Source organism: Perca flavescens, chromosome 6 (assembly GCF_004354835.1).
Source record: "Perca flavescens isolate YP-PL-M2 chromosome 6, PFLA_1.0, whole genome shotgun sequence".
In the NCBI taxonomy this organism is placed as follows: domain Eukaryota; kingdom Metazoa; phylum Chordata; class Actinopteri; order Perciformes; family Percidae; genus Perca; species Perca flavescens.
Window position 1 is genome coordinate 38,342,871 of NC_041336.1, and position 17,074 is coordinate 38,359,944.

At 40.3% G+C, this 17,074-nt stretch overlaps 1 protein-coding gene across 2 annotated transcripts in view; it reads left to right on the plus strand.

The window, feature by feature from the left end:
• Window positions 1-17,074, plus strand: part of klhl32 (kelch-like family member 32) — an 84,362-nt gene that overhangs the window by 53,485 nt on the left and 13,803 nt on the right. For both annotated transcript variants that reach the window (XM_028579911.1, XM_028579912.1), the window contains exons 4-6: window positions 3,430-3,537; window positions 9,926-10,024; window positions 13,763-13,978. In XM_028579911.1, coding sequence (XP_028435712.1) covers window positions 3,430-3,537; window positions 9,926-10,024; window positions 13,763-13,978 — 423 coding nt within the window. The remainder of the gene's footprint in view (window positions 1-3,429; window positions 3,538-9,925; window positions 10,025-13,762; window positions 13,979-17,074) is intronic.

A 17,074-nucleotide genomic window follows, 5' to 3' on the forward strand; every position in this document is an offset into this window, starting at 1 on the left:
TTAGTGGTCCCCTAATACTGTATCTGAAGTCTCCTTTTATATAGGCCTTAGTGGTCCCCTAATACTGTATCTGAAGTCTCTTTTATATAGACCTTAGTGGTCCCCTAATACTGTATCTGAAGTCTCTTTTATATAGACCTTAGTGGTCCCCTAATACTGTATCTGAAGTCTCTTTTATATAGGCCTTAGTGGTCCCCTAATACTGTATCTGAAGTCTCTTTTATATAGACCTTAGTGGTCCCCTAATACTGTATCTGAAGTCTCTTTTATATAGACCTTAGTGGTCCCCTAATACTGTATCTGAAGTCTCTTTTATATAGACCTTAGTGGTCCCCTAATACTGTATCTGAAGTCTCTTTTATATAGGCCTTAGTGGTCCCCTAATACTGTATCTGAAGTCTCTTTTATATAGGCCTTAGTGGTCCCCTAATACTGTATCTGAAGTCTCTTTTATATAGACCTTAGTGGTCCCGTAATACTGTATCTGAAGTCTCTTTTATATAGACCTTAGTGGTCCCCTAATACTGTATCTGAAGTCTCTTTTATATAGACCTTAGTGGTCCCCTAATACTGTATCTGAAGTTTCTTTTATATAGGCCTTAGTGGTCCCCTAATACTGTATCTGAAGTCTCTTTTATAAAGGTGGAGGGTGGGGGTGTGGCCTTGACCAACTGCCACTTTGCTCATTTGAAAGCCATGATGTCTCTCTCTCTCATGGGTGGGCCAAATTCTCTGGGCGGGCAAAGCAGAGAAAGGGGAGGTAACCTTGCTCCTTATGATCTCATAAGGAGAAGATTCCTGATTGGCCCATCTGAGCTTTCATTTTCTCAAAGGCAGAGCAGGATACCCAGGGCTCGGTTTACACCTATCACCATTTCTAGCCACTGGGGGACCATAGGCAGGCTGGGGGAACGCATATTAATGTTAAAAAACCTCATAAAGTGAAATGTTCATGCTATGGGACCTTTAAAAGCAATGTTATTTAAATAAAAAACAACAAGTTATGGAAAAATGTTTTTTTTGCAAAAAATAGTTAGCTAAGTTCGTGGCTCTCTGCTGGACGGTGCTCACAGCGGAGAGTGATGTCACACATGCCATTATATCAAAGGCCTCTCTGGTATAATCACACCATGCAGAAACATAAATTCTGCTGGCAGGTCAGGCCAACTGCAGCGCTGCACACCCACTGCAGCATCATATCAAAGGACTGCAGTGAGCGGGGCTCTGTGGCTCAGTGTGTCCCTGCGTGTCCCTGCGTGTGCTGGATCTATATGCCAAGTCAGAGGAGCCATCCGTCATCAACAGCTCTCCCTCAGCTCCTCCACCAAGGTCAGGAGCATTCCTGCCGGAGGCGACCAGCCCTGCGAACACTCTCAATCTCACACAAACACACGCTAACACAGAAGCAAACATGCATAAGCAGTTTCTCTCTCACTCTCCTTTTTACTTTCCGCCTGTTTAACACTTGCGTGCATGCTGACCACAGTTTACCCACCATCACACCCCAGGTTTAGCCACATGCCGTCCTCTGCTCGGTGGACCAGCGGATTTTTAATTAGCGCAGTGGTGAATCAACAAGGCCGAGCTCTGAGGAGAGATGTGCAGGCCTTGGTTAAAACTCAGCGTGGCCTTAAGTCGACTCTGTCTTTCACATCACCCTCACAATACAGAGGGGCAATTCGCCAGAGGAGTGTGGCGGTGCCTGGTTAAAGTTCATGGGAGCATTGGATGAGTTTTGAACACAGTTCAAACAAGGAAGATTTCCCGGGTAAAGAGAGCTTACAAAATGTGTAAACCTAGCATAGAGCTCCGTCTTCACAAGTCTGTCTGGGTTAACACACTCTTTGTGTTTTCCCTGATGTGGTTTCAAAGGTAATTCTATTCTTCCAAATAGAAAATTCTGAACCCTTGTAAATGTTGCTTTTTTTCTTGTTATGATAGGGTTAGGGATGTTAATGATTAACCGTTTAACCAACACTAAGGAGTTTTGACGGATTAATACTATCAGCCAAACAGTCAAATAAACAAGTTATGGAAAAACATTTTTTTGCATTGTAAAAGAAAAAAAATAGTTAGCTTAGTTTTGGGAGGTATGAATGCTGCTTTCATGACAGAGAGAGAGAGAGATACGCTAACTAGCCTGAGGGCCTTGGAAGCTTCTAATGCTGTTCTACAGCAGTCTCTGAGTAGAGATATAGTGTGGAGTGTGTGGAGTGACTGTGCTACAAACTGCTGCTGTGATTAAAAAGATATTTGAAATTGCAAGTTAGCTAGATCACTATCCCGAGGAAAGGGAACTGTGGGGAAAGAAATATTCTACAGCAGCTAGATTTACTTTCAAAATCAATTTACGATATCTTTTTTCCCATTACAGTCCAGAGGATAAATATAAACTATAACCCTAAAAGCTTTATAACCTTGCTGTCCCTGATAATTGAGAAGACAGTTGATCTTCCTCGTGGCCAGGATTTGACCCATCATCTCCCTCTTCCCCTCCACACTCTCTGCTGATCAATGAATCATGTCATCCCCTCATGGTGTGACACCAGTCAATAGCTTTGATTAGCGAGCAGTAAGCTGGACTTACGCACAGCAGGGCCAGACTGCAGACGCTGCGTCCACTGCTTTGATCTCATGTGGCGTGTGAAGTGCACATGTGTGTGTGTGCGTGTGTGTGTGTGTGTGTGTGTGTGTGTGTGTGTCAGAGGGAGAGGAAGACCGAGAGGCTGTATAACAGAAAGTACTGATTGTGCTATTTATTTCTGCTGACCTCCGGGGCCAAGGCCGGCAAATCAATACAGAAGGACTCTAGGATGTTGCATCTGGCCGGTTTTGATTAACTATGATGCTGTTTTGTCAGCACACACACACATACTAACAAAACCGATTTCTCAGTCTGTTATTGCTGTGACAACTTAGAGATATAATATGATCAGACTCAGAGATCAGAGATCAGAGAGTCAACATTGAAGGAGTGGAAGAACAAAGCAGGATTGAATTTTACCATCAATGTCTGTGATTTGTTTTTAATGTAGTGTTCCATGGCACAGTTCGTTTCAGAAAATGCAAAATAAAATATCTCTGTGGTGGTTTAAAAAGCTTTTATTTAAATTTGATTTTATGTCAAAATCTGTAGACACACACCTTGAAGAGGGCCTTTAGTGCCGCTACACATGGGTTGCTGCCTAGTTCTATTTCCAATGTACTAGATATCGATATGAATAATAAACAATAAACAATAAAGGCTATTTAAAAAGAAATAGCAAGAAGAGTGCCTTAGACCTTTTTTTCTCTTTTGAACTTTTGTGTCCCCCTTCCAAAGAGCACCTTCATGATTTGTTGAACTTCTGAGCACTCAGACACTTTTTCTTCTTCAGTCTTTCTGTGGTGGTGTTTCCTCAGCTAACCTCCATGTTTGTGTGTCATCAGGCTATGTTCAGCTTGTGCATGGTGGAGAGTGAGGCAGACGAAGTGACTCTGCAAGGAGTGACCAGCGTAGGACTGAAGCACGCTTTGGACTTCGCCTACACTGGACAGGTGAGTCTGAGCAATAGACACCACAGCTGAACAGACATAGAAAAGAGTATATTATGTCCATCAGCTAACAACAGCCAGCTTATAACATGATATGCTAACTTGCATGTTGGCAGTGATGCGTCCTTGAGAATTATTAAAGATTTTTTATTCAATCATTATAGATGCATTGATGTGTAAGAAAATTCTAATTTTAGTGCTGGTTCAGGGGGAGCTAATTTGAACAAAAAAATAAATCAATAGCCAAAATACAAGTATGAACCTGAAAATGAGCATGATATGGAACCTTTAAGTAACTAGATATTTTACTATGAGAGCAGAACATGCAGCATTTACCTCTAAAAAATGCAGTTGAACATAAGTCTAAAATGGAAATACTCAAGTAGTATGATCACTTTAGAACAGGGGTCTTCAATGTGTTTTAGGCCAAGGACCCCTTATCTTAAAGAGACAGAGTAGGGACCCCCTACTACGTATACTGTATAAAATTGAGTTGCATATTAAACTAGGCCGGATGGATGAAAATGAATGGATATATTATACCTCATGTTTTAATGTTAAACATACATGTGAAATGTTTTTTCACAATTTATATAATTTATCTTCTTTTTCATATTTAAATTTTTGAAAAAAAGAAACTTACATTTTTTATTTTAAATTATTTGGAGGCCCCCTAGTGGTCACGGACCCCCTGTTGAAGAGCTCTGCCTTAGAATTACAGTTACACATTACAGTTACATTAGTTACTTTTCACCATTGCCAATATGTCACCAAAATAAATCAAAACAGGGCATTTGCAGATTACCACTTAAATCTGAGCAGCAGAAGCTTCTATTGCAGCTTGCCTTTGGATACAGTATTATCCGGCAGTCTCCTTCTCTTTGGTCACACTCCAGAACATTATTCTGGGTTCTAAATACAGTAAGAAACACAATTAAAGCCAAGAAGGCAGAAGTAGAGAGCACAGTATTACATTTCCATACTAAAGCAGCGAGACGTTCATGTGAGCAAGGCCACTGTCCTTGCCTTCCCACCCGATCAACAAAGTGTGTGATCATTTCTAATAACCGTCTTTGACCTTTTTAATGCCAGCGATGCTCGGTCCGACAAGCAGCCAAGTGGCTTATGCAGTACATCGAGAGGCCAGGAACTTTGTAATTACTCCTAATTTTATTTCCACAGTGGAAATGAGCAAAGAGAGGGTCGGTTAAGCAGTGTAAGTAGGTCAACAGCAGGCTTGCAAGCCGCCCGGCTTTGGCTGGCTCAGCCCCTGTCCGCCCAGAGGAGATGATAGCAGATGAGATGAGGGCAATATGCTTATCCCCACACCATAAATAATGACCTACTAAAAATCCTTCAGCCACATGTCATGAGGGAGGAGACACACTGCCACATGATGCTGTCAGCCTGGAAGTCAGTTAGTAACTTTAATGACATTTTCCACAGCGGATATCTTAAACAACTAGAAAATGCATTTCCTGCAGAAAATGCGTGGGAATGCTCAATAGCAGAATTGCTAAAGCTAAACTGGATGAATAGCTTAAATCCGTAAGAAGAAGTTGAAGAAGTGAGAATAGTTGAAAAAGTGGAAATTGTTTTAATAAGTATGCATTTCATTAAAAAGTTAAAAGCTTATACTAAACTGAACTGTTGGCTTTAAAAGTTGAATAATGACAAAAGATGTAGAACATTGTGAGGTCTGAGTATATTTTCTAACTGATAATGACTCACAAATGCAGAAATATGAAACAAATTGTATGAAAAATCTTAAAGCTCAAATGCATTGCACTGCACTGCTGAAACATCTGGAAAATTGTCAGAGTTGGAAGCCAAAGCATTACCTAAAGGAAGAGCTAAAATACATTGTTAGAAAAGCTGGAAGCTGAATTGTAATACTGTCAAAGATGAAAGTTGAAATGAATTGCTTGAAAAGGCTAAAAGAAGAAATACTTTGTATTATTATCAGACATATACACTGCATAGAACAAAAAAGCATCAATCTGGCTGAGATGAGATGTGAAATATATTAGGTGAAAAGAAGGGGGCTGAACAAGAGGAAAGAGAAGAAAGCGTGAAAGAGAGGAGAGAAAGAGAGAAAGAGGAGAAAGAGAGAGGAGGACAGAAGAAAAGGAGAGAAGAGGACAAATGCTGTGAGAAACAGATGAAAATGCAGAGATCTGTAGTATTCAAGGTGACTGTCTGTGAAAGGGTTGACATGGCTTCTAATGACCTGTGATCGTGTTTGTAAACACCCTTTGATGTCTGTGATGACATCTCTTTAATCTGTAATCAGTTAACGATCAGAGCACCTGCTCTTAATATGTCACCTGTGGCACACTGCAGCTATTCAGAGACACTGAGAGCAAGCTCTCAAATAAAGGCTCAGACTGCAAAAACGATAAGTTTTGTGACCAAATTCAAATGACGTAATCGTGACCACCACAAGGCCTTTGTGAACATATCGATATAAAATTTATGTGAATAAACTTCAAAATGTGGGGATATCAGCGATTTCAAAAAGTGGTTCGCTCTGCATTTCGCTCAGAAATATGGAGGATTTTTAACAGGGCAGCGAATGGAGGAAGATTTGGAACTCTCGTCATTTGGAAGCTCGCAGAGCCAAAAGTATAAGACAACTGAGCAAATTGACTGAAACTAGACAAAAATACCTACATTTTGATGTAACACACACTCATTAGAAACGCAGAAAAATCCTGAAATGATCACTACACTTTTTCACAAAAACTAAAAGATATCAAAACACTGAGCACACCCCGAATACCTGAATATTTTGTGAACAGTTTAAAGTTTGAATTACTTCTGTAGGTGAAAGAATGTAGGAGGAGATACATTTGAAGCAGAAGAGGATTTGAAGGATTTGAAGCATGCTGTCATTGACTTCAATGTTAAAATAAAATGTTTAAAAGCTTAATATTTTAAAAAGTATAAATAGTAGAAAAATGTTGAAGAAGTCCCATCATTAGCTGAAAGAGCTGAAGATTGTAAAAGTTGAAAGTATGCAGAAGTTACGGAAAGCCAAAAAAACGTACGGAAGAGGGAATAAAAAGTTTATAAAGAACCGAATAGCAATAGTTGGAATGCTGCTGAATCAGCATTCCCACTAATAAAAATGGTTGAACAGAATAATAATAGTTGGAATGCTGCTGAATCAGCATTCCCACTAATTAAACAATTGTAACATCCTGGAATGTTACCACAGTTTTATTACCCACAAATCAGACCCTAAATCTTCTATTTTCCTGAGCTAAAAAAGGGGGAAGGGATGTGAGCCTACATGGGTCTAATCGTGTGTAGAAGACATCTGTATTCTGCCACACAAGCATCTCCTTTCATTTTGTCTTCTCCTCCAGGTGAAAGCTCACAAGTAAATGCCGGTTTACACAAGAGCTCACTATACTCCCACACTCACACCAGCAATGGTGTTATAAAACTGACTTCTGCTGCGTGAGGTTGAAGTGCTCTAACTGTAGTGGGCCTCTGGAGTGGAGAGGAAGAGCATGGCAGGATATGAAGAGTGTTCACTTACAGTTATTACAGTTATTATTTTGGGTTGCCTTCATTGCTGCTGCTGCCTGCCAGGACACTGATTGAGTCAAAGAAGAAGAGAAAAAAAGGTGTTTTTTGTTGTAATGTTGATGTTTAAAATAGGTGTGTAGATTTGAGATTTCCTCTTAATTAGAGAGAAATTTGATCTGATTGTTGATCAAACTTTGACTTCTTTCCATTATTTTTTTTAAATATATTTTTAGGCCTTTATTTTCACAGGACACATGACAGGGGAGAGAGAAGGGGAATGACATGCAGCAAAAGGCTGCAGGTTGGAGTTGAACCTGCAGCTGCTGAGTAAACCTCTATACTGTATATGTGCGCCTGCTCTACCAACTGAGCTAAACCAGCCACAGACAGCTTTCTATTCCTATTGAGGCTCAGTGCATAAAGATCCTAAGCAAAGGAAGCATCCAGAAGAAAATAACCAATTATTACTGCTTTCTATCTCAGTATGTTAAGCTTATGGAAGCCCATAGATTGTGTTGGTGGCTAACTGGACTACTGCCCATGCCTTGCAGGAAGCAATACTGTGATAAATGTACAGATGCAGCTAATTGTAGAGAAAAAAAAAAATACTTCCCTTAGTTACAGGGAACATATAAACAATTAGCTTGATGATTTCCAACAAACTGTTTACATGAATGCTAAAGTGGCCAAATAATGTGCGTATTTATATGCAGCAATGCATATAACACAAATACTGACTACATTTTTTCACATCAGTTACAATAGGCAGACAAACATGCACCGGAAGAAAGTAGTAACTTTTTTTGTATGTGTACAGATTTGTTCTGTCAGGATGAAAAACAGCAGCTGCCTTTCCTGTTTTCAAAAATGATAAATGATGAGGAGGCTTTCCCAAAAATGATAGCCATGAATGCTGCATAAAAATATTCAGTCCACTGCTGTGCTGTATCAACAGTAGTGAGAGGCGAGGGAGACAAATGATGAAGTCATTTTCACACTTTGGCGACTGATGCAGTCACGGCTCTGTGGCTATGTAGGGCAGTACTGCTGAATGGATTATCAAAGGTTTGTTCCTGCCCTTTAAAACCAAACTACACTTTATTTGGAGTAGCTGAGTACACTGTGTGAGAGGTAACATGGGGCATGTTTTGTCAGATTGGGCTGTTATTCCATTGATTAATAACTCTATGGGGTTCTGTTGTGTGCTGAGAATAGACACAAAAAAGGTCAGTTTACCCTCCATAAAGTACATAATACTTGGCTCTGCTCCCGAGAGCCCAGCACTATGAATTGGCTGTATTACAGTAGCTTTATATTACATATGGTTGGGTGATATGGAGGAAACATAAGGAAGCTTTCAGCAGATAATTTTAGCTGCTGTTCATTTAGCTCAACAGGAAGCATTTTGGCAGAATCAGTGTCATAATAATTGCCTGAATATGTTGCTTTGCTGGGAGGATGATAATGGTGAATCAAGCATATTGGTAGAGCTGTTCTTGTTATGCTGTGCTGTCTGTCACACTCACTTTCCCTGGCTCTAATGCACCATCTATACCATTTTGAATTACCTGGCTTACAGACAGATTTCTCAGTGATTCAAAAAATAATGACATAATATGTATATATATATATATATATATATGCTCCCTGGTTTAGCATGGTGAGTTGAACTCAGGTAGCACAGTATAAAGCATGCGTATGACTTAACCCTTTAATGCATCAGTATCGTTCGTAACATTCCACATACCTTTTTTTTTTAAGAACATACAATATTTAGCCATAATTAACTGATGAAATGTACTGCCATTTTGTTTTTCACTTGTGCAAGAAAAGTTGTGTTCAAATCGTATTGCTGTCTTTTAACATAGCCCAATATACGTTATGTTTATACATGTTGTGTCAATGACCAGCCCTTATCAAACACAAATTAGTCGGCACAAATAAATGAATCATTTTGTTTTTTAAAAAAGATTTAAAAATTCAGAGAAAAATGTGTACGATTTCCAGATGAAATAATAATTTTCCAGAACCCAAATACCTAAAACAATACTTAAAGAAATTAACTTTATGACAAAGCAAAGCAACTACTCCTCACATTTGAGAAGCTGGAACCAGATAAAGTTTGTCGTTTTCACTATAATGGAAAAAATTAATTTACTAATAAAATCATGAATCACACATGAATCATTTCAGCTCAAACAGGAAATCCCAGTCACATAAAACAGAATGACCTATTACCTGGTACTGCATACAGTCAATACACGGGACTGAGAGGCTACACAACCACGCTAGTTGCCCTTTGAAGCTGTACTTAGGCGTTAATGAACAAATTAAAATGTTGATTTTGCAATGGTGCTAGATGACAAGTCAGGGGGAATCACCAAAGTTATTAGTTATTACAGTCCATCCAATAGTTGCTGATCTATTTCACTAAAAACCCAAAATGTTACACACCTTTTTATCTTGCTTTCTTTTTTCTTCCTAATGAATTAGAACTGTATTGTGTTAATTGTTTACAACAATATATATAAATATCTATAAAAAGTGTACAATGTATGGTATCTTACATGTTGACTAGAAAGCTCAATAAAAAAAGAATAAAAAACCCCAAATGTCAACCTTCTGGTGGCTCGAGAGGAACAGTCAATCCGGACATTTCTCGTTGCCTTAAACAACTAGAAAGTGTTTAGAGAAAAATAACAATTCTCAACTATTTTGACTTTTTAAATGAAGTACCTATGTGTGAGTCAAATAATCAAACCCACTGCAACCCAACTGCAGAAGAACTGAAACTGAAGTAGAAAAAAAACGAAAAAACTGAAACCAAACAACCTTGTTTATCTCCTGTGGACAGATCCTGCTGGAGCCAGCGGTGATCCAGGACGTCCTGTCCGCAGGCAGCCACCTTCAGCTGCTGGAGCTGCTCAGCCTCTGCTCCCACTACCTCATCCAGGTGCACATACACACACACACACAAACACACACACTGCACCAACATAAAATTGTACAACAGTACTGAGTGTTTTTTGACATTTGTCATTTGAGTAAAACATATGCTTGTGTAAATACAAGACAGACAGAGCCCAGATAAGGTGTTTGCAGGCCAAAGCGTCCAGATTTGTTTTAGAACAATCATGGTCACGGACAATAAAATAGAAAACCCAAATCCCAGATCATAACCGAGATAACGAGCATTGCTTGTGATCGTACTTTTCTAATTGCTTTATAAAATCAGTGAAGTAACAAAATGACGCTTGTGATGACAGCAGCTGCAAAAGGAAAAGTTCAACATTTTGGGAAATGCTGTACACCTGTTCTCTTTATTGCTGAGAGTTAGATGAGTATCATTCTACTTATCTGAATCTCAGGCAAGAAAGCAAATAAGTATCTCCCAAAATGTCAAATGATTCCTTCAAGCTAACTTCACTGCAACGTTTGATGTCAAAAGTATTTCATGTCCTAAAAAAGCGCTGTAATTATTCAAATTTAACAATGTCCAATATACTGCAATCTGTAATTAATGGCCGGCTGTGAATCCTCCTCCACAGGGAGGTTAAAGGTTAGAGTCAGCTGGAGACTGAAGCCCTTGAGCCGGTACAGATTCAGTGTGCTGCTCAAGGACACTTCAGTGGGGCGGATGCTTCTCAGCTAAGACGCCTGAAGATCTAGGCCACCCGGCTGCTTGTTTAATGTAGTTTATCACATAGACATGATAAAGTCAGCCCTCTGGGTCCGCAGCCAAAAGCTGCTGTAGATGAAGACCAATCAGGTTGTTGCAGAGCAGATACACAGTGGTTTTAGAATCACTTAATTACATACTGTACATATAGATACTCCACAGTACTAATTCCATCTACTATTTCATTTTGTGCATCTTGAATCCATGCCACCAGACTGCAATGTTTTTATACTGTGTTCTACTGTCCAAGTCTTTACAGTTACATCACAATAGTAAACCTAGCTCAAATGTGCCATCTGGTGGTTGCAAAAGCCTGAGCTCTATTTGGTTTGTAGTGACCAGACTATACCTCACTACCTCACTATAAACAGAACAGCAAACCCCCTAATTCACTAGCAAGGACCACCCACAACAACATGTAATTTAAATATTGAATGAATGCTTGATTATATTGAATGTTAAGAGCACAGGAATAGATTTGGATGGTGGATGGTGGGTGAGATAGAAAAGAGATATCGTCTGGTTGGTTGGTCTGGGAAGATGGACTGGAGTGAGACTCAGTGTGGGGGTTCCGTCTCAGGAGCTATCATCCAAGCTGATTTTAAACCCCTGGACGTTACCTAGAATGTAGTCTATATCCTTGACGTTACACTTCCGGGATTGCTCCGGTGCCGCCGGAAATTCAGCCAGATGTCCCTCATTTAGGCTGGATGTCCGTTACCTTCCTCTGTCTCTGTGTTGGCGTTCTAACCTCCGGTGGATTTGTGAGGACTATGGTTAACTGCTCCTCAGATCTCTGCGGGGTAAATCCAGACAGCTAGCTAGACTATCTGTCCAATCTGAGTTTTCTGTTGCACGACTATTTTGCAGTGGCTCCGTGCAGAGCTTAGCGCCGTCCATGACGATGTGATTGGTTTAAAGAAATACTGATAAACCAGAGCACGTTTTTCTCCCATCCGAGAAGGCTGTGTGGACTAGCCAGACCCTCCTCCGCTCCACAGCGATGTGGATGGTCTGGCAAAGCGAGACTACCTAGAATAAGAAATGAGTGCACTGGACTGAGTAGGAAGGGATGAGGGTAGGAACAAATGAGGGGATGAGGGAGGAGATGACGAGTGGGTCAGAGTAGGGATGAATGGAGGGAGGGATGGGAGGGAAAGAGAATGGATGAGGGTAGGAGGGAAGAGGGGATGAAGGCATGAGGTAGGTGAGAAGTCAGGGTATCAAAGGGAAAGGGAGGGTGGGTCGAAAATGCGGAGACAAACAGCACTGAGTGGGTTGGCTTGGATTATAAAGACTGGTAAGTGATTAGAGGTGTGGTTGAGGCATGGCCCTGCTCCCGAACCTAAGTTACTTCATTAACTTCATATAATGTTATTGATTTTTCTGCTTGCTCATCTCTTTGCCTGCTATGAATGAATGAATGAATGTATTGGTCGTAACCAAAGGTTAGGGTCAGAAGCTTCAGTTTATATCAGGCCCCCCCTTCTCACAATTTTAAGAGTAACAAACAAATTGTCGTGGAAAAAATTGACAAGACAAGAAAGATAAAATAAATTATACCAACAAAACTAAAGAACATATACACTTACCCAGATAACTTTCTACATACATGCATACATACAGTGTGTTTGCATATGCATGAATACACTTACCTACATATATACATACTTACATACACGCCTACATATACCCATAAGGGTCAGTACTTATATACAGTACATTGCCACCATAAGGTGAATAATATCCTAAATAATGATGATAACCATAATGATAATAATGATGTTCATTATCATCATCATCATCACCATTATCAACATTCTCACAGAATAATACTACTCAATGTCTATACTTATCTAGTGTCATGTCTTTGAACCCTTTTATTAAATTTGAAGACATTCCTATTATGTTAATTCCTCTTGTAATGCTATCTATGTTTGGGATGTGGTTAGAGTGCATAGTGGACGGGAAGGCCAGACCAGTAATAACAGTGATTTCCCAATAAACACTGCATCAATTGATTGAAAAGCCGATGTATCAGCCATTCAGGATCATCCAGCTCCCATATGATGAATACTGATTTGCAGATTTCAGTTAATTGAATATTGAACAACTGATTGATGCCACACTTGCTGTGTAAAGGGCTGTAAATCCTTTATCTGAAATGATTCTAGTGGCACATTTTGACTGCTATGTATGTGCCATAGTTGCTGTTGTTATTTGTATAATCATAATTCTAATATATAACAAAGACCCTTTAATCTAATTTGTTTTAAATCCTGATTCATAGATTTGTTCAAAACAAAACACACTTTTCTGTAAACTAGTAGTTGTAGTGAAATTTAAATGTACAGAATTTCAGTGCAAAATATGTACTTTTGAAACCCTGAGTGGTTGATCCATGTAGTTATTGTTATATCAGGTTTAGGTACTAGCTGATGCATGTTGCACTGTGTGTGCTGAAGGACAGCCAGAAGATGGCAGTCTTATTCCACTACTCAGGCCTTAGTTTCTTTATTTAGCTCCTTTCCTCTCCTTTATTTCTGTCCGTCTGTCTCTACATTTGGCATCTGTAATGTTATCATTTAACTATGAAAATTAAATCCAACTCGCTTACGTATGTATTTATATATCAGGAATGAGTGTGTATGTCACAACTCTTCTATGCGGGTTGAACAAAAAAAACTCTATCTATCTAAATCAGAACCAGAAAAAGATTTATTTCCAAGTAAGTAACACTTACAAGAAATTTGCCTTGGTGGGGGCAAATTACTTGTAAGTGTTACTTGGACATCTAGACATCTTTAATTGGTACATGTGACAAATCCTTTTCAAATGATGGCTAGCATGAAAGCCAAAATAATAAAATCATACATATGTACATTTGTGACTATATAGTCCTCTTAACTGAATATTTACAGGTGATGTCATTCTTTGCTGTTTGCAAGTACAGGGAAAACATTTATGCAGAATACTTGCATTAATTTGTATATTTATATATTCCTGCTGCAGGAACTGAGCAGTGTGAACTACCTGGAGCTGTACCGCGTGGCCGACCTGTTCCACCTCCCCGCCTTAGAGGAGGCCGTGGTGGGCTTCCTGGTGGAGCATCTGTCTGAGCTGAGCCAGAGCAGGCAGGAAGAGGCTCTGCAGCTGCCCTACCGCCTCCTCAGGGAGGTGCTGAAGAGCGACCGCCTCACCTCTCTGAGCGAGGAGGAGATATGGAAGGTACTGGAAGTGTGTGTGTGTGTGTGTGTGTGTGTGTGTGTGTGTGTGTGTGTGTGTGTGTGTGGGGGGGGGGGGGGTGGGGGGTGTCATGGATTTTCCATGCAAGTAGAGGCATGGGATGCAGGATTAAGGTGTTCACAGTGTAGTGTTATAGTAATATTTATATAGAAAATAAAGAGTGAAACAATAATCTCAGTTTTTAAATGTGAAATTTTTGTAAAAAAAATTGCATCTTGGCACCAAACTCTGTATATAATGTATAATGTATATATATTCTGTATATAACACACACACACACACACACACACACACACACACAGATTACATTACACAATACATAGCACAGGCAAATTAAACACTGCCAGCTGCATCTCATACCGTTTGTTTATATGAGGCTATGCAATAGGAAAGACAGTTTTTGACTGTGTGCATGTGTGATGGACACATGTGTGATGTATGTCAGTCCATGCATCCGTTTGAGCATGCATATGTGTGTGTGTGTGTGTGTGTGTGTGTGTGTGTGTGTGTGTGTGTGTATGTGTCATGAACAGCTGGGATTGTAGAGTGAAGCGGCAGTGCGGGGTGGAGACTTACTGTTTTGGCTGTTCATTTGCACCAATCAGCCACCCCCCCTTCCGCCCTCCCTCTCCGATCTCTCTCCCTCTCTGTCTTTCTCCCCTTCTCTTCTCTGATTAGGCCCACCGCGGCTCCATCAGGGCCCCAATCCCCCAGCTGTCACTCGGCCGCCTGTCTGATTGAAAACAATCAGGCCTCTGATGGCACAATTACCCTGACCCTTTAGCCAGCCGCCGCCGCCATAATCAGCCTCTGATTAGGCTGCTTTGGGCCTCCTTCACTTTGCCCAGAAGGTTAATTTGGGCATCAGACGGAAGCGAACGGCAAGCGGGGGCCGTCGTCCGAAAGGGTGGGGTGGTGGTGTGGGTGGTGGGGGGCTGGGGGAGGGGGGTATGTGCATGCCAATACCGCCCTGATATATCTTGGCAGTCAATCACCGTCACTCAGAGTTTTCTTAGAGTCTCTCACGCTCTCTGAAAATCACATTTTCTCTGCCTTTGTTTTTTTCCCCTCTCTTCCTTTCTTGCCATCCTTTGCTCTGCCTTTCTGTAGCTTCCCCCTCCCCTTACCTCTCTCTCCCTCACTAGCTCTTTCCCTCACTCTCTCTCTCTCCCTGTCTTGTGTGGTCTAACTCTCTCCCTTTCTCAAACACACACACACACGCATACACACACACACACACACACACACTCTCTCTCTCTCTCTCTCTCTCTCTCTCACTTTCTCTTTCAGTGCGTAGGGGAAGGAGAAGGAGTTCATTTATTCTGTGCCCGGAGGAAGTTGCGTGATGCAGCGTGACCTTCACAGTCAGCTGCCGTTGTGCACACGCTCACACCCACACACACACACACACACACACACACACACACACACACACACACACACACACTCACACACACACAAACCCCCACACACACACACACTCGCACACACACACACACACATACACAGGAACACACACATACAGAAACACACACACATACTGTCACTTCAGAGCAATGAGGAGGAGAGAGGCGGGGTGAGCGATAGAGAAAGGGAGCTAGAGACAGGAGAGTGGTACAGATACCATAAAAAGACAATCCTGACTTTGCATTTGCATACGTTTGTTGCATCTTCACACCTTTAGAGTGGATTGAAGGGGAAATTAAGGGAAAGCTGTTCAGTACACATTGAGTATTTGTCTATACATCATCATACACCAAATGATGAGTTTGGATTTCTAGTGTGACACTGTGGATTTGTCTAATTTTCCCATGGTCATCTTTTTTCTGAAAACAATATGTTGCCAGTCTCCATTGCTCCAAAAACTTTATTTTACTATAGTAAATTATCCTCTGCACAGGTTACATTTAAAAAAACCTCTTTGATCTCCAGTCATCTCGCCCACATCCACACCTCGTCGCAACTAAATAACCTTCCACCGCTCTCCACTTCAATTAAATTTTCTGCATGCGAGTTCGCCTGCATTAAACAAAGGAAGGTGCCTGTGGATATTTACAGTCTGTATATTGAATGCTGCTGATTAATAAATACTTGTGTGTTGGCAAGTATGGATGCAGTGTTGCTGTGCATCAGTCTTGCCATAATAGCCTATAGTTGTCTAGAAAAATAATTCTGATTAGCAGATTCTCTCCTATTGTTTTCTGCTTTTTTCACTCATTCCTCTAATCTTTTATTCTTTTCATACTGACTTCATGCTGTTGCTTTCTTCCTTTTACTTTCTTCTTGAAGCCTTTATTCCTTCCCCCTTTCCCCTAAATATCTTCTCTTGACTATAACTTCTTCCTTCTTGCCACCCCTCTTTTAAGGGACACTACGAAATGTTTTTGGGAGGGGAGGAGAATGAATGAAGGTGAATTTATGTTTAAAAATAAATAAATTCAGACCCACCCCTTGACTTTGAAAGAAACCCCAATTTGAGCCATATTTCAATGAAACAATTTTGATATAGCCATCAAACTGAAATTTCCAAATGTTTGCCAAACACAACAAAATGGTATATATAATACTGTAGTCACTCTATTTTTTGACCTGCTAAGCAAAAATGTATTATTGCGACTTAAAGGTCCCATATTACGCTCATTTTCAGGTTCATACTTATATTTTGGGTTTCTACTAAAAAGATCCTTTACTTTTCAAAAAACACATTATTTTTCTCATACTGTCTGTCTGAATATACCTGTCTACACCCTCTGTCTGAAACGCTCCATTTTAGCGCCTGTCTCTTTAAGCCCCCCTCCTGAAAAGCCCAGTCTGCTCTGATTGGTCAGCTCTCAACGTCTCTGCAATGTCATTGCAGCCGGGGAATTATTGTTACAGCAATGTAGCACACTTTCTACCTATATATACAGTGGGGGAAATAAGTATTTGACCCCTTGCTGATTTTGCAGGTTTGCCCACTTACAAAGAATGCAAAAATCTACAATTTTAATCATATGTACATTCTAACAGTGAAAGACAGAATCCCAAAGAAAATTCCAGAAAATCACATCATATGAATTTATTAAAATTGATAACCAT